This window comes from Fragaria vesca, linkage group LG4 (genome assembly GCF_000184155.1).
Source record: "Fragaria vesca subsp. vesca linkage group LG4, FraVesHawaii_1.0, whole genome shotgun sequence".
Taxonomy (NCBI): Eukaryota; Viridiplantae; Streptophyta; class Magnoliopsida; order Rosales; family Rosaceae; genus Fragaria; species Fragaria vesca.
This window is the reverse complement of record NC_020494.1, coordinates 8,574,638-8,598,477: the sequence shown is the minus strand read 5'-3', so window position 1 is coordinate 8,598,477 and position 23,840 is coordinate 8,574,638. Positions and strand designations below refer to the sequence as shown.

General features: G+C 38.2%; 1 protein-coding gene and 1 pseudogene across 1 annotated transcript; both read left to right on the top strand.

The window, feature by feature from the left end:
* The window catches only part of LOC101312629, a 232,025-nt pseudogene that overhangs the window by 100,853 nt on the left and 107,332 nt on the right, over positions 1-23,840 (top strand).
* LOC101300812 lies at positions 13,433-16,707 on the top strand. Its single transcript, XM_004296694.1, has 6 exons — positions 13,433-14,245; positions 14,947-15,162; positions 15,250-15,306; positions 15,514-15,564; positions 15,798-15,912; positions 16,544-16,707. The coding sequence occupies exons 1-5, from the start codon at positions 14,229-14,231 to the stop codon at positions 15,802-15,804; spliced, it is 348 nt and encodes a 115-aa protein (XP_004296742.1). The 5' UTR covers positions 13,433-14,228; the 3' UTR covers positions 15,805-15,912; positions 16,544-16,707.

The following is a 23,840-nucleotide window of genomic DNA, read 5'->3' as shown; positions in this document are numbered from 1 at the left end:
TAATTCCGTCGCTTAAGTAAATTTTTCCGTCATCTAAGAGATTCTTAGACCACGGAATACATTTCCGTCGCCTAAGTAATTAATTTTTATTTTTATTTTTTAAAAAATAATTCCGTCGCGTAAGTATATATTTTCCGTCGTCTAAAATATTCTTAGACCACGGAATATATTTTCGTCGCCTAAGTAATTATTTTTTTATTTTTTATTTTTTAAAAATAATTCCGTCGCTCAAGTATATATTTCCGTCGTCTAATTAGACGACGGAATACATTTCCGTCGCCTAAGTCCTTCTTAAGCTATGAAACTGTTTTCCGTTGTCTAAGTCCCACTTAGGCTACGAAATTAATATAATTCCATCGCCTAGGTTCTTTTTTCCACTAGTGACTCTACCCACAATCCCGAATACTATTCCAACAATCAAAGGAAATAATACCCAAAATTGGGTGATAAGAGACCCACAATCTAGAGAAATTCAAATGGAAATAGATATATGCAATAATGTGCAAATTCCACCATACTCATGTCATAACATAAATTAAAATACAAATTCCCCAATTCAATATTCCAATTCCAACTTGAGTTTCAAAACCCTAAAAACCATGAGAATCACACACAAATACATATCCATACTCATCAACAACACCATAAGAAGGAGATAATAATAGAGAGAAATAAAGGGGAGAAAGAAGAGGGAAAGAGAGGAGAAGTCCATGGAAGTCAAGGCAAAGCTTGTCAATAGCAAATGCCCAAACTCCATGGCTTCTCTTGCTACCCTACTATGGAGCCATGGTGGAGAGATGGTGGTCTAGAAACCGGAGATGTGTGTGCCTCCTCCTTGTGCAAGCCTACATGTGAAGAATGGGGGAAGGAGAAGAAAAGAGAAGGAGAGGAGGGCGAGAACTCCTACATTCGGCCAAAAACAAAGAGAGGAGGAAAACTCGGTCTAGCTAGCCAGTCTGAAATGAGAGTGAAAGTGTGCTTAAATAGTCTCTTGGGTTCAAGGGTCAAGATTAAACTTGTAACCTAGATCCAATGGCTCAAAAACAAGGAGAAAATGGGTAAAATGAAATGCAACACAATTAGGCTTGGGTCTTCACTTGTGGGCTTCTTTGGTCTTGTGTCTTGGGCTTGGGTCTTCACTTGTGGACTTCTTTGGTCTTGGTCCGAGTTGACTCCGTTGACTTTTGTCCTTAGGTCAGAAATTGTCTTTTCTTCTCTCAATTAGCCACTTCTAATGTCTTTTTCTTCTCTTGACCATAATTTCCTACAAATTAAGAAAACAAAGTAAATAAAACAAATAGTGCTTGAGTACTCGCTAATTTCAAGGTAATTAGGTATAGATGCACACGTAAATTGCATGTGCAACACAGTTTCCTCTGTTCGTGCGACTTGGGCTTGGGCCATGATTGCTCCAATGAAGCAGCGAGTTCCTTGCATTGCTTCGTCGAATAGTTGTACCCTCCTTTTGGCAGGGTGAAACTTCAACATATTGAGAAAGGATATAGACATAGTATTTTTTGGTTTTTTTTACGTATAAGATTATATCGCCACCTCTTTTGCGACGGCAGGCAACGACTGCAAAAGCGGCAAGCGGCAATTGCTTCCGCCGTCGCAAATCACCCATTGACAACGGCAAACTTGCCGTGGCAGTTTTTTATTTTTATTTTTATTTTGGACAAAAGCTGTGCAAATAGAAATTAAACATATTGAAAAGAATTGGTACATTCAATTAGAGTCCTCAAACGTCAATCTTATATCAGAAAAACTATCAATATAAGCACGTCAAGCAGTAATTTACAAGTGTTTCTACTAAATAGATCCTTGACACAAGCACAAAACCAACTAAGTGCAACAAACTATGTCAAAGCCTCCAGAACCAAAGTTTCAATTGTAGATCATGGTAAATCAGAATCAAAATAAAGGAGCATGCAAGTCATACCACCGGTATAAGAATCAAAATAAATCAGACTTGTTGTATTCGTCCAATTCCATCTTGTAAGCCTCCATGGCTTTAGCAGCCTGGTCATTCCACCACTTCCTCTCTTCCTGTCACACCCCGGTTCTTAAGTTATTTTACGGTTATTTACTTTTGGTATTACTTTGGTCTTTTACCGCTTTGAGTAACCGTTTACTACTTAAGGACCCTAGAGTTGACTTTTTGTAGGAAAATTATTTTGGGAAAATTTCTTAAAGGAGGTCGTAGAGGACGTTAATACCAATTCGTAGACATTTTATACGTTAAAATCGGAGTTAGCATGATTTTTAGTTGGTAAAAAGGGGGCAAATTTAAGTAGGCTTTATTTTTGTTGGGTATTAAAGTTTGGACCGGGTAGGAGAAGCCCAAACTCTCTCTCTCTCCCTTCTCTCTCCTCTCCCCCGAACTCCCCCGACCTGCCAGACCCTTCACTTCCGTCCGTCGCCGTCTGGCCACCACAGATTACCGCACCGGTCCCAAACGGTCGGCCATCGACCCAGCTTTCTTCCTAGACTGGTGGCAGTCGCCCTAGCGGCATCGTGAGGGAGAAAGGTCGCCCGAAAGCCCGACGGTCCCATGCTGTTCCGTCGTCGGAACTCCCTCCTCCGATCGCCATAACTGGAGCTGCTTGGCTCAATAGGAAGCTCTCCTCCAGTGCATCAATCCCTCAAAAGGATTCACTCCCTCTTGGTCTAGGTAAGGAGAATCGGGTGTTTGAATTTCTAGGGTTCCTTATTGTGTTTTTGTTCGATTGACCTAGTTAAGCTTGAAATTGGGCTTTAATTTGTGCTAGTTAGGAAAGTTGTAGTGTGGGTTGAGAGGAAGATGTTGTTAAATTTTGGTAGGCTTTGGGGGTCTCTAGAGTCGGTCGTCGGCCGCCAGTGTAAGGGGGCTTTTCAGGGTTTTAAATGTGTTATATTAAATGGAGTTTAATAATATGAAGTTTGGAATTTTTTGAGGACTTTTGGTTAGGTTTAGGATTTTTCAAATATTGAGAATGTTGGCGGTTGTTAGAATGAAAATCCGGCTGTTTGATTTCCTTGGTATTTATTCTAGAATGTTAGAATTGATGAATTAAGGTTGTGGTAGAGTTTGGTGTGAATCTGGTAAGCTAAACCCTAGTAAGAGTAGTGGGTTAAGCGGAAGAGATTTGGGTGTTTATATTCAAGCATTTATTTTTCGGAATTGAAGAGTGGACCTAAACATATTTATTGTGCCAGGATACAAAGGGAACCTCGCTTGAGTGGCGATGCGGATATCGTTGGGCTTTTACCTAAATTTGTGAGTGAACATTTTGGTTTTAAATAAATATGCATGCAAGATTTTATAATTTATTATTTTATTTTCCGAGCTTATATCATAATTTCGGCTTATGAAATGATCTTGGAAAGTATTTGAGTTTGAAACATTGATTAATTATGGGTCATGATTTATGGATTTGAGCTCGGATTACTAATTTGGTATTTGAGTTTGGATATTCTTTATAAATTCCGGATTTTATTATGATTGTTTTATTTGTGGACTTGAGATTTATAAAAGATTTCTGAAAATGAGATTTTCGGTAGTTCGCTATTTATAATTTTCGCATTTATTTGTGGAATATCGATCTTGACCTTGAGAATATTTTAGCGAGTATTTTGGTTTGAGATATTAATTACGATTTTTACTTATTAATTAAATCTCGCTTATATTATGGCTTTGAGAATATTTTGACGTGTGAGACACGTTATTGAGTTTTAATATAAGTTCTTATAATGATTTTCAAGTACGGTTGGGAACCGTACCATTCGTATGATCTTGGGGAAGTTTAATGGATTTAAGTGATTTCGTATGTTTTTAATCACCATAATATCGGGTCGCTTATATTTCATTACTAGCTAGCTTTATTAGCGGTCCTCACCACTCACCATAGGTGAGTCGAGTGCTTAGCGTGGGATGCTATTATAGCCTGGGAGGCACCGATCGGATATTATTATTTATTGCTAGCTAGCTAGCTTTATTAGCGGTCCTCACCATAGGTGAGTTGAGAGCTTAACGTGGGACGCTACTATAGCTTGGAAGGCACCGACCCGAGCCTTAGAGACTCCTCTTACATGATGATAACTCTTTCCTTATTTTATTTTTCTCAGTTATATATTTGATTAACCAGTAAGGCTGGTTTATCTCTTCTTACGAGATTTCTTTATTTGTTTAACCAGTGGGGCTGGTTTGTCCATTCTATTAGGTTTCTGGAATTTAAGTTATATGATTTACGAAAGTTGCGTGTAGCTAAGTTTTTAAAAATGAAACGTGGGAAAGTATTTAAATTACTTATTTTGTTAAATTATTTAATTTATTTTTGGTTCACTCACTCTAACGTTTTTAAATTACTTTTCTCTGGGCCCTTTGGTTTTAAATGCCCAGTTTGCAGACTAAGTTTAATTGAGGTCGAGCGTACATGGAGTCGAGGCATAGTTAGAGGCTGCTTCCGCTTAATCTTTATTCGTTGTTATTATTTCATTATTAGATATGTTCTGATCACTAGTTAGTGAATTAATGTTATCTTTGTTGTTGGTTGTGGAATTCCAGAAGTTAGTATTTGATATTTTGGGAGATGTGATGAACTTGGGGAGTAGGAAACCTCTAGGTGTTGAGACTGGTTTGTTTGGTTATAGAAGTGTAAGTTGGATTTTTCAGGTAAGGGTTGTCCATTTTCAAGGTAGATTATGCAGAATTTTCGGTAAATTTTTCTTGGAGGTGGACCCCGCAGGATTTACCTCGAGTTTCAAGGTGAAATTCGGGGTGGGTCCTGACAGTTGGTATCAGAGCTTATGTTTTCCGATTCCTATCACTACCTAATATACTTGGTGATACTTAGTGTCTGTAGAGTGATGGTCCGACCGTGGTGGATCCATTAGCATTATATGCATCAGATGTTCTATGTTTATTAGGTATGTGAGGTAGTTGTTTTTGTATTATTTATGGACAGTATTGTGCCATAAATGTCTACATCTTCAAGACTATACCTCCGTACGCCGACCTCAAAGGGTATCTTGGTTTTTTTCCGAGTAATGGAAAGGTAAGTGATTTGCGAGATTTGGAGTTCAGTTATGAGTTGGGAAGTGACCTGGATTTGCAGTGTTCTATTCTTTATTTAATGAGTTATTGACTTTTATTTAAGTGGCGAGTTGAGCCTTTTCGTGGGTATTAATAATAGAAAGGGCATGCATGTAAACGAAGGATTAGGCAACATCTAGATAAGATTGGTGCTGAAATAAGAGATATCATAAGGGTGTTAACGTGTAAATGTTGCTCTGTTTTGAGATAAAATGTGGAAAGCTATTGCTTAAGTGAATAAATTGTGGAGATTAATTGATGTGTTATGCGGGGCTGTTATGCATTTCTCCTGAATTATATGTATTGAAAAGTGGTTTATGGAATTGTTGTTGGTCGATTTACGTTTGGTAGCTGTAAATTTAGGATTTGCTCTCCTATTTGCGTTGAGTGTTTTGGAAGGACTGTAAGTGTAATGGCGTTGGTATATAATGGTGAAGCGGATGCGAGATGGTTGTGGTTGCTTTGACTTTACTGCCACAGATGAAGAATTTAATTCATGATGTTATTGGGTATTCTAATTGTTATCTGAGACTGTTACGTGGAGATGTTGAATTTATTTTGTTTTAAGCAATATGTTTATGACAGATTATTGAACTTGGGGAATGAAGTGGTGAAGAGGGAAAGTGCAACTTTTGTGTGTAGGTGTCAGTTTTGTTAATAAGGAAAAAGAGTTATAGACCAATTCAGAATATGGAGACTGAAGTTGTTGAGATTGATTGGAGAAGCATAGAGGGGTGTCCATATTTATTTTAAGCGACATTGTTTTGGGTTAATTGATACAAGTTAGTCTTGGACAAAATAGTGTTTAGAAGCGACTCGTTCCAGCTTTTAAGTCTTTTAACTGTGGCAGAAGATTACTGACGAACTTCTATTGTCAAGACCCACCCCGAATTTCACCCTAAAACCCGAGGTAAATCCTGCAGGGTCCACCTTCCAGGGAAATTTACCGAAAATTCGGCATAACCTTTATTGAAAATGGACAACCTTTCCTGAAAGCACCTGCAAACACTTCTAAAAATCCAAATCCAACCTTAAACTCCTGAAGCCTTCGTACTCCCCAAATTAACAAAATCTCCCAATTTATTCACTAATATAAATATAATCCCATAACCAACCACTCATAGGTTTAGAGCAATTCTAATAGTGAAGAAAAAGAGGCAGAAACTTAAAAATGAGCGGAAGCTATACTATTGATTCTGCCTCATCTCCATATACACCCGACCTCAACTATACTAACATGCAAACTGGGCATTTAAAACCAAAGGGCCCAGGGGAAAACATTCAAAAACGTTAGAGTGAGTGGACGAAAGTGAATTTGACAGAAATGAGCAATAAACATGCTTTCCCAAATTAAATTTCCAAAGAAAAGCAAATGCATGTCTCAAGCGATAAAACTTTCAACTCATAAAATATCGAGCCTCTCAAGCTCTAAAATATATGTATGTATTTACACACGTCCATACTCCTTGTATGAAAAATATGAAAAATAGAACTTCATACAAGGCTACTACACTCGCGTCTAACGCTCACGTCACGCTATAATGCAGTGATACACTACGCCATTAAGGTGGACGGACGGGTGTATAAATATGTGCCCATACCTCCTATATGAATTAAACACTCATATAGGGCTACTACGCTCGCGTCTAACGCTCACGTCACACAATAATGCGGTTATATACTACGCCATTAAGGTGGATAGACACATATGACTCGGTAGCATTTATATACATACTCTCCTCATAAATATATGTTTATATTCACCGAAAAATCCCATTTTCGGTAACTATCCAAAAGAAATAAATTCGTCAAATTAAAATGACGTCAAATGCTCTAACAAAAGAAATTGTTTAACAACAAACCATTGCACGCATATTATTTAAAACAAAAGTCCACTCACAGTATTAGGCCTAAGCCTTCCAATGCTCGGAATACTCCTCGAGCGCTGCCTCCAACTATTCACTCTTTAGCCAAACCCACGTCTGACGATAAACAGAAAAACAAATTGGTCAGACCCTTCAATATAACTATAACCTCAACCCCTTTTTCTAGTTTGACTAAGAATTCCTGGGTTGGCTAGGAGTTGACCAGGTTTGACCCACGGTTGACCAATAGATATTAAGAATCATTTTTTACTAACTTCGCATCTAAAACTTATTCGGTTCCAAACCAAACCTTAACCTAAAATCGAAGTCATAATCAATTTCCATGCCTTTAACACATCAACCAATTTACTTCCAAATTCATCACATAGTAATCTGGTCTAGAATCTAGAGTTGCCATGAAAAGTGTTCATATTACCAAAATTATTTTATGTTCCCTTATGGTCATGCATGCCAACAATAATAGAACCAACAATTCCATCAATTCTTCTCTACACAACTTCACACCAAAATTTACTAAGGGCACCCAAAAAGGGTTTCCATAAATAGAAAGTTTTCAAAAAAGGGAAAGTTTCCTAGAATAGAAACTTTCATAAATAAGAAAATTTTCCAATTATAAACTCGAACTTTCCTTCTTAGGCACTACGACTTAAATTAGAACTAATAGCCTTGAATACTACCTCAATGTCTCTCAGCCGGATATGCTGCCCCACCAGAACCTTTTGCCGGATTTCGGCGACTAACCCGAATATTCTACCGGATTCCGGCCACTTGCCGAAAATTGGCCATGACCTCCCCGTAATCTTCAAAGCACCAAGTTACTGACAAAGAACAATCAAAACAACAATTTCAGCCACAACTAAACTCAATAACCACAAGCACAATAACAACACAGCCGATCCAAAACGAAATCCTTACCACCAATCCGCTCACCACTTGAACCCAGCAACCTCTCCTTGCTGGAGATTGACTTGCAGTTCTCTGCCTCTCACTGTCCCGACCAGAACAATTCCATCTGTTACCAAACTCCAACCACCTCCTCCGCTCGGCCTCTAGGTCCGCCAAGGAGTAACCTTGCTCGTTAGAACATGGAAGAGAAAACGTCAAGAACTCGGTCACCGGAGATATGCCGTGAAAACTCAGAAAAATAGAAGAAAAGGGGTTCCTCCGATTAGGGCACGAATCAACAGATTAAAGACAAGAAATCGAAGTAAAAGGAAGAAGGAGAAGAACCCTACCCTTCGCTATCACCGTCGCCACCGGAGCTCACCAAAAAACGAGGAACACCGTCGTGCTTCTTCGACGTCGATCTTCCTCGTACATGGATGGATGTGTGAAAAGAGGATTGGGTTAGGAATAGAATGAAGAGGCGGTCATTTTGGTTGTGATTTTGTGATGAGATGTGGCCGAACGGCGTCGCTCCGCCGTGGAGTCGTCGGAGACAACAAGACAGGAAGGAGATGGCTGTAGCTCGGGTCAACGCCCCTAATTGAGCTTTGACAAAGTCAATCCCTTCTTATACTTTTATACTTCAATCAATGGTTGAGATCAAAACCCTAAAGATTCGACGGCCAAGATTAAATGTTATACTCTAATTTCAGAAAATCAATTATATTCCCAAACCTTTGATAAATGGTAGAAAATACCTCGAAGCTCTGAAAAATAATCCGAAGACACCGGTGAACTCGTGTCAACAAGTACAACGGAATCGGGGCCTTAAAAGAAGGATTTGACATTTTGAGTAAAACTCGAAAATAGCCTTGAACGCTAACTTACTAAGTTACCGAGCACGGTTAAATTCCTCAGTAACTCGTAGAATACCCAATAAATAAGTAAAATTTGGTCCGGGGTGTTACATCTATCGTCTAAAGGTAATCCCAATCTTCGATATCTTTAGTCATTGGTGTAAGCAAGGTTGAAGTTGTAAGTTCGAAGTTGTGGTAGGTTAGGAAATCGTGGTATCAAGTCGAGTTATTGTTAGGAGAGAAGAGTGTCGGGATAAATTTGGAGTGGTAGTGTGTGGCGATACACAAAGATAGATAAAGCAGTGTAATCGGAGTTGTTGATCTTGAAATAATTGTTTGTTTTGCTATAGCTATTGTTGTTAGCTGATACGGATAATTCCTAAGAGAATGAGTGAGATGTCGATCTTGAGGTAGTCTATCCCACGAATTTAGCTTTTGTTTGGAGACTGTTATAGTGGTGAATTTGACTAGTTGGGACTTAAAGTGGTTGTAGAGGCTCTATTGGATTCGAGCAATTCCATTGCTTTCACTTAAGCATTGCGCAAGCGATGATGTGGTTGACGCATAGTCTTGAGATTGAGCATGCTACCGTCAATTGCGCCTTACTCAAGGGTTAGCACATGAATCGAGGAGATTTGGGGTGTCTCGCTTATGTGTAGAGTGTGACTTGTTTTTAGAGCGTGTTTTTAAACCCCAAATTCTCTGAGGTAACTACTGGAGCAGTGTGGCGATCGATGAGCATCATCGATGTCCTGGGGCATTTTAAGACCGACTTGTTTTTGATATATGTAAATTTTCGACATGAGTTGTAGAGTTAGACCTGACAGGGTGCGGTTTAGCTCAGGATTGCTGATCAATCATGTCTTATCGAGAAAGGCGTTGTAGATTTTTGTATGCATTCGTATAATTCAGCATTCTATGAGGAGTATTTATCTTTGGCATCTAACAGTTTTGGCGACTTGAGCATTGGACTCCAGTTTTGTGCTCTCATCTTCCTTGGACATTATGGACCTGCGTGATCAAGCTAGTCGGACCTAGCAATCAAATAGAAGAAAGAAAATCACTCTACATCATATGGGGGCGAAAGAGAGGACTACCTAGAGTTGAATGATAGAATGCCAATATCAGCTGTGCCGACACTCGATTTGGTCAATTTGGAGTGTGTATTTTGTTTGTTAGTACGGTTATCCGGTGAGTAACTAAGGTGATTTGACGTTAGAGTTAATGCGGGAATTTCTGTAATTTGCTATTATTTGTACGATTTATTTATAGGACTTTGACATTCGTTAACGATAACGAGAAATTCTTGGGCAAAGCTCTACTCAGGAAATGCAAGTAGGTTTTTTTGTGATTTTTGGCATCTTTAGCAACGCATAATTATGCAGAAGAAGTATATTTCAACGAAGATTTTTCTTAACGTTACGTGTAATGGCGGGGCCGTTACTTGAAAATTTTTGTTCATTGACTTGAGTTGTTATGTAGTCGCTATTATACATGATAATACGTGAGAAGCAAGTCATCAATTAGTGAATTTCCAATGGTGATCCTCGGATTTCATTGACTCACGTGAGACTCACTATTTCGATTATCCTCCATTTGACAAACTGGTGTTATTAAGGCGAAAGTGATAATTGCAGACACGTGTTGCAATAAAAGCAACTTGAATTGTTGCAGTAAATAGTGAACAACTCATCCCTTCTTGTTTAGATACTGTAACCTAAAGACTCATCTGCATACAAGTTTGAATGAACTTGGTTCGTACGAGGAGATACTCGTAACTTCTAAGGTATCGTCATACGTCAAGTCATCATATTTTCCTCATATTTGAGGGTGGCAGTCTCAAGAATGTTGATCGTTGATGAGAGTGATATCCTCCTTGTGCTTGTAGGTCGTTTGTGATGGCGACTGTTGAATCGTTTTTGAGGGATGTGATATCGTCGGTTATTATTGGTCGGTAATGATTAATTCGCGGGGCGAATTGTTGGAAATAATAATATGATTGGTTGGTGGTATAGCTTGAAGGAAAAAGATTCTCGATAACTCGAGAAATATTTTTAGCTAAGGCTTGTCAGTTCATTGGCATAAATGGTAAAATTGTGTCAGGTCAAGTTAAATGTCTTTCTTGTGATGCGTGTTCATACGTGATCATATTGTGGTATGACCACTTTTGATCCGTGTATGACCTAGGAGGTCAATGTTGTAGGGGTATGATTTGAGATATAAGAGATATTCGGTATAGGGGTATGGTAATATAGATCGCATTAGCATAATCTGGCGACAAAGGAGATATTCGCCGATTTGCGTAATGATTGAGGCCAACCACATAGGTGGTGAAGGTCCAAATTCGATGCGAACGATCGAGTTTTATTTTGATTAATTGGTGATGAAAGTAAAATGGTGTTGTGAATTATGAAGTTTATTGACCATTTTGACTGGGCGAAAGTCAAAGTCATCCGAGTGATTTGGGGTTGTGTATCATAAGTAATTATAATCGGGCAAACCATTCAATTAATGAAAGCTAAGTCAAGGAGCAAGGTGTATGAAGTGAGTGGTGCCATATGGAACGTTGACGGAGTATTTCAGTGGACCTTTGAGTTTGAGATTTATTAAAGCATATGCACACGCCTCGGGTTGGTAGATAAGTTATGATGTGCCAATGTAAGTGGAAAAGAATTCGATTAATTGTTTCCACAAGTGAAAATGTGTAATTTGTGATAGAAGAAAGTTTGAAGAGCATTGATAATGGGATGATTTAGCTTAGCGCTTATTGGAGTGAAAGGCAGTAACCTCTACCCCCCTTTTATGATTTGAAATTTCGAGGACGAAATTTTTATAAGGAGGAGAGAATTATCACACCCCGGTTCTTAAGTTATTTTATGGTTATTTACTTTTAATTGGTATTACTTTGGTCTTTTACAGCTTTGAGTAACCATTTACTACTTAAGGACCCTAGAGTTGACTTTTTATAGGAAAATTATTTTGGGAAAATTTCTTAAAAGAGGTCGTAGAGGACGTTAATACAAATACGTAGACATGCTATACGTTAAAATCAGAGTTAGCATGAAAAAGTTATCAGATAAAAGGGTAAATTTTTAGTTGGTAAAAAGGTGGTAAATTTTAGTAGGCTTTATTTTTGTTGGGTATTAAAGTTTGGACCGGGTAGGAGAAGCCCAAACTCTCTCTTTCTCCCTTCTCTCTCCTCTCCCTCGAACTCCCCCGACCCGCCGGACCCTTCACTTCCATCCGTCGCCGTCCGCCCACTACAGACCGCCGCACCAGTCCCAAACGGTCGGCCATCGACCCAGCTTTCTTCTTAGACCGATGGGAGCCGCCCTAACGCCGCGGTGAGGGAGAAAGGTCACCCGAAAGCCCGACGGTCCCGTGGGGTTCCGTTGCCGGAACTCCCTCCTCCGACCACCATAACCGAAGCTGCTTGGCTCAATAGGAAGCTCTCCTCCCGTGCATCAATCCCTCAAAAAGATTCACTCCCTCTTGGTCTAGGTAAAGAGAATTGGGTGTTTGAATTTCTAGGGTTCCTTATTGTCTTTTTGTTCGATTGATCTAGTTAAGCTTGAAATTGGGCTTTAATTTGTGCTAGTTAGGAAATTTGTAGAGCGGGTTGAGAGGAAAATGCTGTTAAATTTTAGTAGGCTTTCGGGGTCGCCGAAGTCAGCCGCCGGCCGTTGCCAACGGAGCAAACGGCGGCACCGCCGCTGTAAGGGGGTTTTTCAGGGTTTTAAATGTGTTATAATAAGGGGAGTTTAATGATGTGAAGTTTGGAATTTTTGGAAGAGTTTTGGTTAGGTTTGAGATTTTTCAAAGATTGAAAATGTTGGCGGTTGTGAGAATGAAAATCCGGCCGTTGGATTTCCTTGGTATTTATTCTAGAATGTTAGAATTGATGAATTAAGGTTGTGGTGGAGTTTGGTGTGAATCCGGTAAGCTTAACCTTAGTAAAAGTAGTGGGGTAAGCAAAAGAGATTTGGGTGTTTATATTCAAGCACTTATTTTCCGGAATTGAAGAGTGGACCTAAACATATTTATTGGGCCAGGATACGAAAGGAACCTCGCTTGAGTGGCTATGCAGATATCGTCGGGCTTATGCCTAAATTTGTGAGTGGACATTTTGGTTTTAAATAAATATGCATGCAATATTTTATAATTTATTATTTTATTTTCCGAGCTTATATCATAATTTCGGCTTATGAAATGATCTTGGAAAGTATGTGAGTTTGAAGCATTGATTAATTATGGGTCATGATTTATGAATTTGAGCTTGGATTACTAATTTGGTATTTGAGTTTGGATATTCTTTATAAATTTCGGATTTTATTATGATTGCTTTATTCACTACAAAAAATAATTAAATTAGCCACCTCAAATTGCCACGGCGTGGATTTGCCGTCGCCATTGGCCTATTTTTCGAGACGGCGCTGCGACGGTAACACTCCCGTCGTTAAATTAAAACCATTTTGCAACGGCAACTTCGTGCCATGGTAAAAAATGAAAATTTAGCGACGGCAATGTGAAGCCGTGACAAAAAAAAAAAAAAACTTAAGCAACGGCGTTAGGAAGCCGTGGCATACATTAAAATCACCACTTCTAATTTTGTTTCCATCCTTTAATCTTGACCGTGGATTTTATATCTTGATCCTATTTTGAATCTTGGTCGTTGCTTGAGTCTAAAAGTGAAAAACCCTAATCTATATCCCTCATTTTGTCGAGAGAGAAGAGAGAGGAGAGAGAGGGTCTGAGACTGAGCTGCCCAGCTGCCATCCTTTGAGCGGCCGCTGGCCGAACGAAGACAATAGCCGAATCCCCTTTCTTCCTCCTCCTACCTTCCATTTGGCATATTAGAATCTAAACCCTAAAATCCTCAATTCCAATTTCTCCGCCCATTCCAACTGATTCTCCTCCACGCTTCGCACCACCTCACCCCAATCCACACCCGATTCTTCACCTCCGTCGTTGGAGCCTCCCTCCCTCCCTCTCTTCTTTCACTCGCCTCCTCTCTCCCTCCGCCGCTGCCTCTCCGTCCGCGCCTTCGATGACTCGTCGTCTTCCGCCACCGAATCGACCAAAAACGGCACCATTTCGGCTTAACCGACGCCGCCGAGAATGCCAAGGCTACGACGGACAAGGACTATCAGAGCGGCGAGTTTCAGTTTCGGGAGGCGAGGGAGGCGAGCGCGTGGAGGAGCTTCGTCGTCAGGCTTCGGATGCTCTTCACTTATCTTTGGGAGCGGGTCAAGAAGGGAATTGTCTTGAGCATGACATTACGCGGCCAGGTTTTTGATTTTGAATTTGAATTTGATTTTTAGTGGCATTGTTAGTACTGCTCCCAGTGCAGCTGCTAATACCGAGGATGAGAATAGAGATGATTAAGCTTCATTGTGGCTGTTTGTGTGGAGGATGTTGGATTAGCAAATACAGTATCTGCGAGTTATAACCTTTTCTTCTCATATTGTGGCACTCGGCTTAGGGTTGTGTCTACAATTGTTCTGGCATTATTAAGCAGCTAAAGCAACAATGGATTTCCAATTCAAGTGAGTCAAGTGTAAAATCTGTTATTTTCCTGTCTGGTAACAAGGCTTTCTCTTTTTATTGGGTTCTTAGTTTTCATGGAGATAGGAGAAAGGATGGTGGAGGATGATGATGATGATGGTGATGAATGTATGAAAATTAAAAAGAAAAACTACCTCCCACCTCCCTCCCTCCCTCATGTATTTTGCTTCTGTCTCAAACTGAAAACCAATCATCTTAATAATCACCAAACAAGCTTTAGCTATTGTTGGGCTAGCACTGAAGTGCAATTTTTCTTTTCTTATTTTCTCATTTTGGGTTGTGCATAGCTAAAACTGGAACATAACAAGAAAAAGCTATGATGAGTAATACCGTGCAAATGTCAAGTCTCCTTGCAATGTCAAATAGTTTACGTTTTTCCTCATATTTGGTACCTTTAGCTACATATTACTTAACATTGTGAAGTGTCTGGAAATATAACAGCAAAAAAGGGTCTGCAACTCTTTATTTATTTTCTTATGATTATTGGCATCTGAAAATCTTTCTGACATCAGAAACAATTCCCTCATCATTGTCATTCAAATTTGTGCTATTCCTTATTTCTATATGTCTTATTGCCTTTCTCCCTACTATTGCCAGACGACGCATTCTTCACCATTAGTTTTGATGGGGATGCATCTTTATGTTTCCTAATTTCTTTTTCTCTTTTTGATATTTTCATAAGGTTTACTTGTACCAGCACCACCACTGACGACGAACAAACCGCTGCCACAACCCAAAAGCAACGCCTCAAACCCCGCAAGGTCGCAATCTTCTTCGCCTACTACAGCGTTGAATATCAAGGAATGCAAAAGAATCCTGGCGCCAAAACCATCCAAGGTGACCCTGAAGAAGCCATCTACCTCTCTGGTGCCGTTCCGGAGCAAGACCGTCTGAGTGTGTAAGAACATTCTCCTTTTTGCTTTTTGGTTATGGTTCTTCAGTGAGGATCGTCTGATCGTTGTTTCCTTGCTTTCTTCTGTTACAGGGAGGTATGGGTTCTCATGTCCAGGTTCATTGATCAATCCAGAAATGACGTTTATAGGTTCGTCTTTGGTTTTGGTTTTTACTTTTTCATTAGTTCCAATAGAAGCAAGAATCAGTTGCCTTTAATCATCGTATTTAGTGATGCAGGAGTTTAAGGTTGGATATTGGGTTTGTCGTGAACAACTCCATTGCTTTTGTTTATGCTCGAGTCATCAGATTTTCTTAGTCTGCCGTTCGGTAACTCTTTTGATTTCATATAGAGCAGTCCCAAGATCATTTCCCTCATTCCACTTTTGTTGTTGCCACCACAAGCATGGTACTTTCTTTGCACAGCTCCATTTTGTCCTACCTTTGTGAATGTGATATCAACATTTAATGGAAAAGATATGATCTTTATTTAATTGGCATTATCAAAATAATGAGCATGTTGCTGGGGATCTAGATGCATTTCTTACGTCTTATGAACATACTGAACAAGCATATAGTACAATGTGAGTTGTATATATTGTCGATCTTGAAGTGATATTTCTTATTACAATATTTCCGCAGGTCCTAATCCATCTGTTGAAAATGATTAATGACTGAAAATCCCACATGAAGAAGGGATTGCAAGCATATATCATGCCTTAATTATATAAGTTACATCTGTGGGAGTACCTCAGAGGTAAGCCACCATGAACTAATGTGCTGAATATCTTTGATTTTTGTATGGTTGTAATCAATAGAGCTAACAAATGTTTGTCATTGCATTCTTAGTTTACATTTGTGTACTAGAGTTGAGTAAACCATCAACTTAGTTTCCACCCTTTTTTATTTTTGTTTAATTCTGTTTAATTCTTGTTTCGTCGATTCACATTGTGTAAAATGACAATTCAACATCACTGAAATAATTATTTTTAGTCGATTCTAAGATTATCTTGATCACTGCAGTATACCATTTTGGTGTTCATATTTTCATAATCTAATTGTCTCAATTCTAAATGGCAAGTCATTAGCTGAACTTGGCTTTTTCATCATTGTCTTATATCTGTTCATATTATTATAGTCTAACAGACAGGCAAACTACAATGTTACACAGATACTACTATATCTGTAATTTGCCAATTAATAATTTTCAACTGCTACACCATCTTCATCCACCATTATCTGGAAAAACTGAGCAAGTTCTTTTTGTTTGACATATTGGTTATTCATATCATATTGACCAAGTTGCATTTATAACTGATTTAGCTTGCAGCTCTCATCTTACTATCTAGGTACTCTTAGTTGCTTATGTTCAAAAATATATCTTGCAGTTCATTTACTGCTTTCCAAACATGGCTGATCACAAAGAACAGTCAGATGGAGATGCATTAAAAGAGCCAGCCATGGAATGATTGCAGGACAGAGACAAGATCGAGCAAGGGGGACGTTTTGTAAGATGAGGGACTTCCATTTGATGCATCTGAAGAAGCATAAAGTATCTCCATTTTCTTGATTTTGTGAACTTTCTTCATTTTCTTGTGATCTTGCTAGGTTTAAGATTAGAACGTACAATTCCAAGCATTAGATTTCTTCCTAATTGTATGGTTTTATGCAGATAAAAATACATAAATTTAACTGTGTATATTTGTATGTCAGATTTTTTTTTTTTATTCATAAATAGCTCTTTTGCCACGGCATTGTTACCGTCGCAAAGCGTCCGTCGCAGCGCCATTGCGAATACTGTTTTGCCACAACAAAAAGGCTATTGGCGACGGTTTTGGGCCGTGGCCAATCTAATTTTTTTTTGTAGTGATTTGCGGACTTGAGATTTTAAAAGATTTCCGAAAATGAGATTTTCGGTAGTTCGTTATTTATAATTTTCGCATTTATTTGTGGAATATCGATCTTAACCATGAGAATATTTTAGCGAGTATTTTAGTTTGAGATATTAATTACTATTTTTACTTGTTAATTAAATCTCGCTTATATTATGGCTTTGAGAATATTCTGACGTGTGAGACACGTCATTGAGTTTTAATATAATTTTTTATGATGATTTTCAAGTACGGTTGGGAACTGTACCATTCGTATGATCTTGGGGAAGTTTAATAGATTTAAGTGATTTCGTATGTTTTTAGTCACCATAATATAGGGTCGCTTATATTTCATTACTAGCTAGCTTTATTAGCAGTTATCACCATAGGTGAGTCGAGCGCTTAGTGTGGGACGCTATTATAGCCTGGGAGGCACCGATCAGATATTATTATTTATTGCTAGCTAGACTTATTAGCGGTCCTCACCAAAGGTGAGTTGAGCGCTTAGCGTGGGACGCTACCATAGCCTGAGAGGCACCGACCCGAGCCTTGGAGGCACCGACCCGAGCCTTGGAGGCTCCTCTTACATGGTGATAAGTCTTCCCCTTATTTTATTTTTCTCAGTTATGTATTTGATTAACCAGCAGATCGGGTTTATCTCTTCTTACGAGATTTCTTTATTTGATTAACTAGCAGGGCTGGTTCGTCCATTCTATTGGGTGTTTAGAATTTAAGTTATATGATTTACGAAAGTTGCGTGCAGCTAAGTTTTTAAAACTGAAACGTGGGAAAGTATTTAATCTATTCATCAGACGAGGTTAATATGTCGTCTGTATGAACTTGAAATATTCAATTCATTTGAGTTTGGGAGAGGGCGCCAACCTTAATGTATTCATCGCACAACATAAAAATGTCGTCTGGACCTAAATATTTGAATTTGGGCGCCAGAATTTTCCCTCGCTTTTCTTCAATGTGAGACGGTGATTATATGTCGTCTAAGGTTGTAAATAAGTGGTCAACATAAATTGTGTATATTTTCCAAACGGAAACGCTCTTATCTCTTCTGACCAAAACTTATATTTTTGATTAGCCGGTACTCAAACTCTTGTTAAGAGTAGGAAAACAAATCTATGTAATAGTTTGGACACTTTGATGAAACGATTATGTACTTCTCCTTGTGGAAGCTATAAGAAAGTTTATGTATATATGAAGTTGACTCTAATGATCGAGACCTATATAAGTTATCGAAAATGGATAAATTTTCTTCCACATACATATTTAAGTACTGCGATCATATCCAACGGTCAGATTAGGTAAATTTTGTCTCTTGCATATAGTTGTCTTATAAAGATGTATGTTTACAAAGAACTTAGTAAACATGTTATAGCACATTAGTTCGCACGTTGTGATTCAAATGACGGAAATAAATTTTTTTTTAAGTTTGACTGTCAGATGTCAACATGATAGTGAATTATGGATGTAGAACAAAATTCAAACATTTTCGATAAAGTTCGAATCTCGGTCGATGCAGTCAACTTGAATGGAATCTTGCTTAGTAACTTCAGACGACATATATATGTTGTCTGAAAAATACTTTTAAAAGTCAACACTTTTATCTAAACGAAAACCCTCTTATCTAGACCGACTAATACTTAAAGTTGAGGTTCGTCAATTCTTATACCCCCATTTAGTGTCAATGAAGCTATTTTATGTGAACATTTGGACACGTTTATCGACTGATCATATCGCTCCCCATGAGGAAGAATAGGAACGTTTTATGTATAATTGAAGTTGACTCTAATGATCGAGACCTATAAGTTATTGAAAATGGGTAAATTTTCTTCCACATACATATTTAAGTACTGCGATCATATCCAACGGTCATATTAGGTAAATTTTGTTTCTTGCATATAGTTCCTTTATAAAGATGTACGTTTACAAAGAACTTGGTAAACATGTTATAACACATTAGTACGCATGTTGTGATTCAAATGACGAAAATAATTTTTTTTCAAGTTTGAGTGTCAGATGTCATCATGATAGTGAATTATGGGTGTAGAAAAAAATTCATGCATTTTTAATAAAGTTCGAGTCTCGGTCGATGCGGTCAACGTTAATCGAGTCTTGCTTAGTCGCTTCAAACGACATATATATGTAGTGTGACCAATACTTTTCAAAGTCAACACTTTGATGACCAAAATGAGTGTTTTGGTTAATTTAGAATAATGATTGGTATTAGTTGGTCAACTCAGTATTTTGTCTGATGAACACACCCTTTCCAATTAGCTAGGTTACAAACCCTTTGCACGGTCAACCAAGGATTGTCTGATTTCATTTTCACTAAGTGTCTGAACACACCCTTTCATTTTCAGTAAGTGTCTAAAAGCCGCCTCTCTCTTTTTTTCTGAAACCCATCTCTCTCTGTCTCGACCTCACCATCTCTCTCGACCTCACCATCTTTCTCTCTGTCTCTCTCGAACAACACAACATGTTTTCTCTCTCAATCAGGTAACTCAGTCTCTTTCTTATAGAGTTAATTTTAGGGCTCTATAGAATTTGGGGTTCGAATTTTTTAGGTTTTCGAATTGGGGGTTATGTATGTGATTTTTTAGGGTTTCGAATTGGGGGTTCAATTTGGTGTTTAATAGTTTGTTGTTCTTGTTCAGTGACAGTTTGGAGTGAAGTAGGCAAGTAGTTGAAGTGGTTATCAGTTGAAGTGGAGGTATCCAAACTGATGTAAGCCAGTTTGCTCATTTGTTTAGCTTTTTAATTAGAATTCTTGTATTTATTATTGTTCTTCTTGTGATTGTTTATCTTGTTTGTTCAAGTTGTTAATAGTTGAAGTGTTTGCTACTGATTTGAACTGAAAACACTAGACTTAAGCATGACCTCGACTTGGGTAGCTGTTTCAGTCCTTTGCTCCAGTACCTAAGTGTTGTAGTTATTTTTCTGTCTTTATGCGCATGTTGTGATTGTGGTTATTATGATGTTAGTACAAGTGTTTATCTTGATCCTCAATTTATTTTTAATGATTATGATTGGTTATTAAACTAGTTATTATTCCATTTTTATGTGTTTATATAAGATGAACAAAACTTGGATGCTCGCTGATAGGAGATCTTTGAGGTTTCAAACTGGGTTTGAAAATTTCCTCAAATTTGCGTCGGCAAATGCTGCCGACAAATCAAGCATACGCTGCCCTTGTATGAAGTGTTGTAATCACAGTGGATTTACCGTTGCTGTCATCAAGGCCCATGTATATTTTAATGGCATCATGACCAATTACAAAAATTGGGACTGTCATGGTGAAGCTGCTGCCATGGAAGGCGATAGTGGCGGAGAGTCTAAATCAGTAGATAAGCCGGAGGATATAGAGGGTGAAGAAGATGAGGATGAGGAGATGTCTTGTGACTCAGATGAGTTCCTTAGGCTGGTAGAAGATGGAGATAAAGCTTTGTACCCTGGGTGTACAAAGTCGACAAAATTGAACGCTCTTGTAGAAATGTTCAATTTGAAAGCAAAACATGGAATGACTGATGGTTGTATTTTCGATTGGCTAATGTTGTTTGCTGGTTCTTATATTTCATAATGGATTATGCGGCTGAATTATGAAGCATGTTTCTTTGTTTATTTTGAAGTAGTTATAATCATTTCATGTTGCAATATGTGTTTGTAGCTACTTGAATAAAGTGTTAAAGCAGAACAATATGGAGGGTATGATGCAGTTTGTCGACTCTGATAAAGTCAATGCAATTGGAAGTGGAACTCCCACAGCGAGGTCTTGTGATCTGTCTGTTATGTACAAGAATGGGAAGCTTGGGCAGATCTATTTGATTCTATATAACACCGGGTACGTAACAATGAACTAGATTTTGTGGGTACAAATAATTTAGTGCTTAAGACAAATATCTGGGATGACATTGTATGTTATTGCATAGTCAACACTGGACCTTGACGATTGTGAACCCGGAATTGGAAACTGCACGCTATATGGATCCACTGAAAAGGCGCTTGGATGGAAGTGAATGGCCTGCTATTGTCACTGAGTAAGTGTGTGCTAGTTTTCTTATATGGTCTAGCCTTTTAGTATTACTCATTGATCAATTCAGCCATGAAGATGCTAACTATTATTTTTTCTGTTGTAAGCTCCATAAAAATATACAAAGGCCTACTGAAGAAGCAGCTTGGAAAGAAGAAAGCATCTCCTTGGAAGCCTCTACTTGTAAGCATTTTAAAATTTGGTGGTGTATAATTTTACAGTATAATTTGATTTTTGTTACTGTTGATAAGCTTGATTCATAATTTTCAGGGTGCTCCGATACAAAAAAATGATGTGAGTTGTGGATATTATGTAATGCGCTACATGAAGGAAATTATGGAGGACAACAACACTGACCTTGATAAAAAGGTACTGTAATTTTGTAGATTAATCATGACCTGCTTATAAGTGATGGACGTTGGTGATTTAAGTTTTATGAATTAGCTAGCTCTTGGAACTAGTATGTTTATGTAAATCCATAGGATGGTGAGATTCAGGAACCATATATAAACTTTATATATACTTGTGTCTTCACATTTATGTATTTATATGGATAAACCTGGCAGTGGAATGGATGCAATTATATTCCAACTATACATCAGCTATTTGGCACTCTTTTTTTTTTATTGGCACTTTTTATAATGTTGACACTGTTATTTAGTTAATTTAGGTATTTTCTGATGATACGTACACTGGAAACTCATTATGTATGCTGCATTTGCTTTTAGTGGGGAAGTAGGGCTGGTCTGACTTACACAGCCAAGGAAATTGATGAGATTCGAGGAGAGTGGGAAGAGCATGTGCTACAGTTCCGGATCAGTAAAATCAGACTTGATATTGGTTTATAGTAGTATAGCTCATACATAGGTGTGCTGCTTTACTGCATTATAACTTTGGAATATGATAAATAGTTATGACTAATATGCCTATTTTGTGGGTCTGATGCCAACTAGGTAGCTAAGTTATTCTATGTTGAACAAATTTACTTATGCGCGCGAATATATATTTTTGTTTATATATGTTGTGTACTTGGAAATGGCTACAAGGCTTTTGTTTAATTTAAGTAGTATGATCTACAAGTTTAATGCAGTTTGATTTTCTTATGGTTCATAATGTGTGAGGTTTGATTGGCATATATGGTTTAGAATGCACAGGTTTTTGTACCAAATTGAGGCTGTTTTACCATATGAACAGTACTTTTTGAGCCAAAACAGACAGGCAACATCATGCAACCAAAGGCACAAATGTGTCGTCTAGTACTAAATCAAACAACATATGTAAACTCCCAAAAAACATGATAATGTAGTGCAATTGCATTAGACGACATATGTTACAGAATCAAACTCTATTAAAATGTCGACTTAGGGTAAGAAAAACTTACTTGCTATCCCTCAACCTACATATATATGTGGTCCAAATGTCATGTAACAACATAAAACAAAAAAAATTGTCGATGGATATAAGCTACCTCAACACATATATGTGGACTGAGAAGGAGTCACAAGATTAAATTTTTGTAATTCTTCAATCAGACGACATATATATGTCAAGTAAAGGACCTCGGCACGACAAAATCATAACAAACTCTGATAATGTTTCATTCAATCGACAGTTAACTGTGGTAATACCAAGTCGAAAAGTAAAAATATGTGGTATGAATACAAATGCAACTACAACTAAATGTCGTATGACAGAAGCACCAAAAAAATTTCTAATAGTTTACAATGTGAAGGACAGAGAAGTGAGGTTAGATCTTCTATATAACCACATATATCACAAGTTTTTGACGTTGTAAGCTCACACACTCAACACTTAATTGAAGTGTGATTTGATAGAAAAATCCAATAAATCAAATTATTCTCCAATCAGTCCACACTTATATGTGGTAGGTATACAAAAAAGACGACATTTGATGTGTCTTGTGATATGATATTATAGTTTTTGGATGCATATTCAGTCCACACTTAACTGTGGTGTGTTTACTGAAATTTTTCAATCTTCACTCTTCTCAGACAGCATAAGATGTGTCGTGTGATAGCGTTTCAGACGATGGTTATTCTCCGTCGTCTGATAGACCATCACTCGACAGCTCCTCAGACGACATAAAAAAAAATGTCAGATGACAGACTTGGACTGTCGTCTGATGATGCATATGGCATAGTGAAAAGAAATTACCTTTATAAGCCCCTCCTTCACTAGAGATTTTGTGGCCCTACCTTCAACCCCAGTAGCATGAAACACCAGAGTCTCATACCCTTTGTCATCCTACAATCTCTCCTTCACATCATTCACACACCTGGTAATAACCCCAAACATGATCAACCCCCACCGTTGACTTCTCACCCTCACCACCACTCTCTCCTCTCAACTCTCCCAATTTTCATCCCTCCAAATGCAGTTGCATCATTGCTCAATACGACTTTGCTCACTCTATTAATCCCACACACGTCCACAGTCGACGAGTACATCACCAAATCTGAGGTCCCTACATAGTGATCCGTCTGGCCACTAGCCACTGTAGACACAATAAGCTTCAGCAGCGATATCCTCCAACACCAATCTTACCAACCAAACCGCCGTCATCGCACCCACCGCGTTGCCTCTGTCTTCCGAAAGCTGATCCGCCACTTCGAAAATGGTTATGGAGGATCTCGTTCCTCAAAACGAAGGCAAAATCATTTACAATATGATCAGATATGGAGTTGGAATCATTCTGGTCAACGGAGACATCGACGATGACGATTTCAACCTGATAGGGTGATTGTAATTTACATA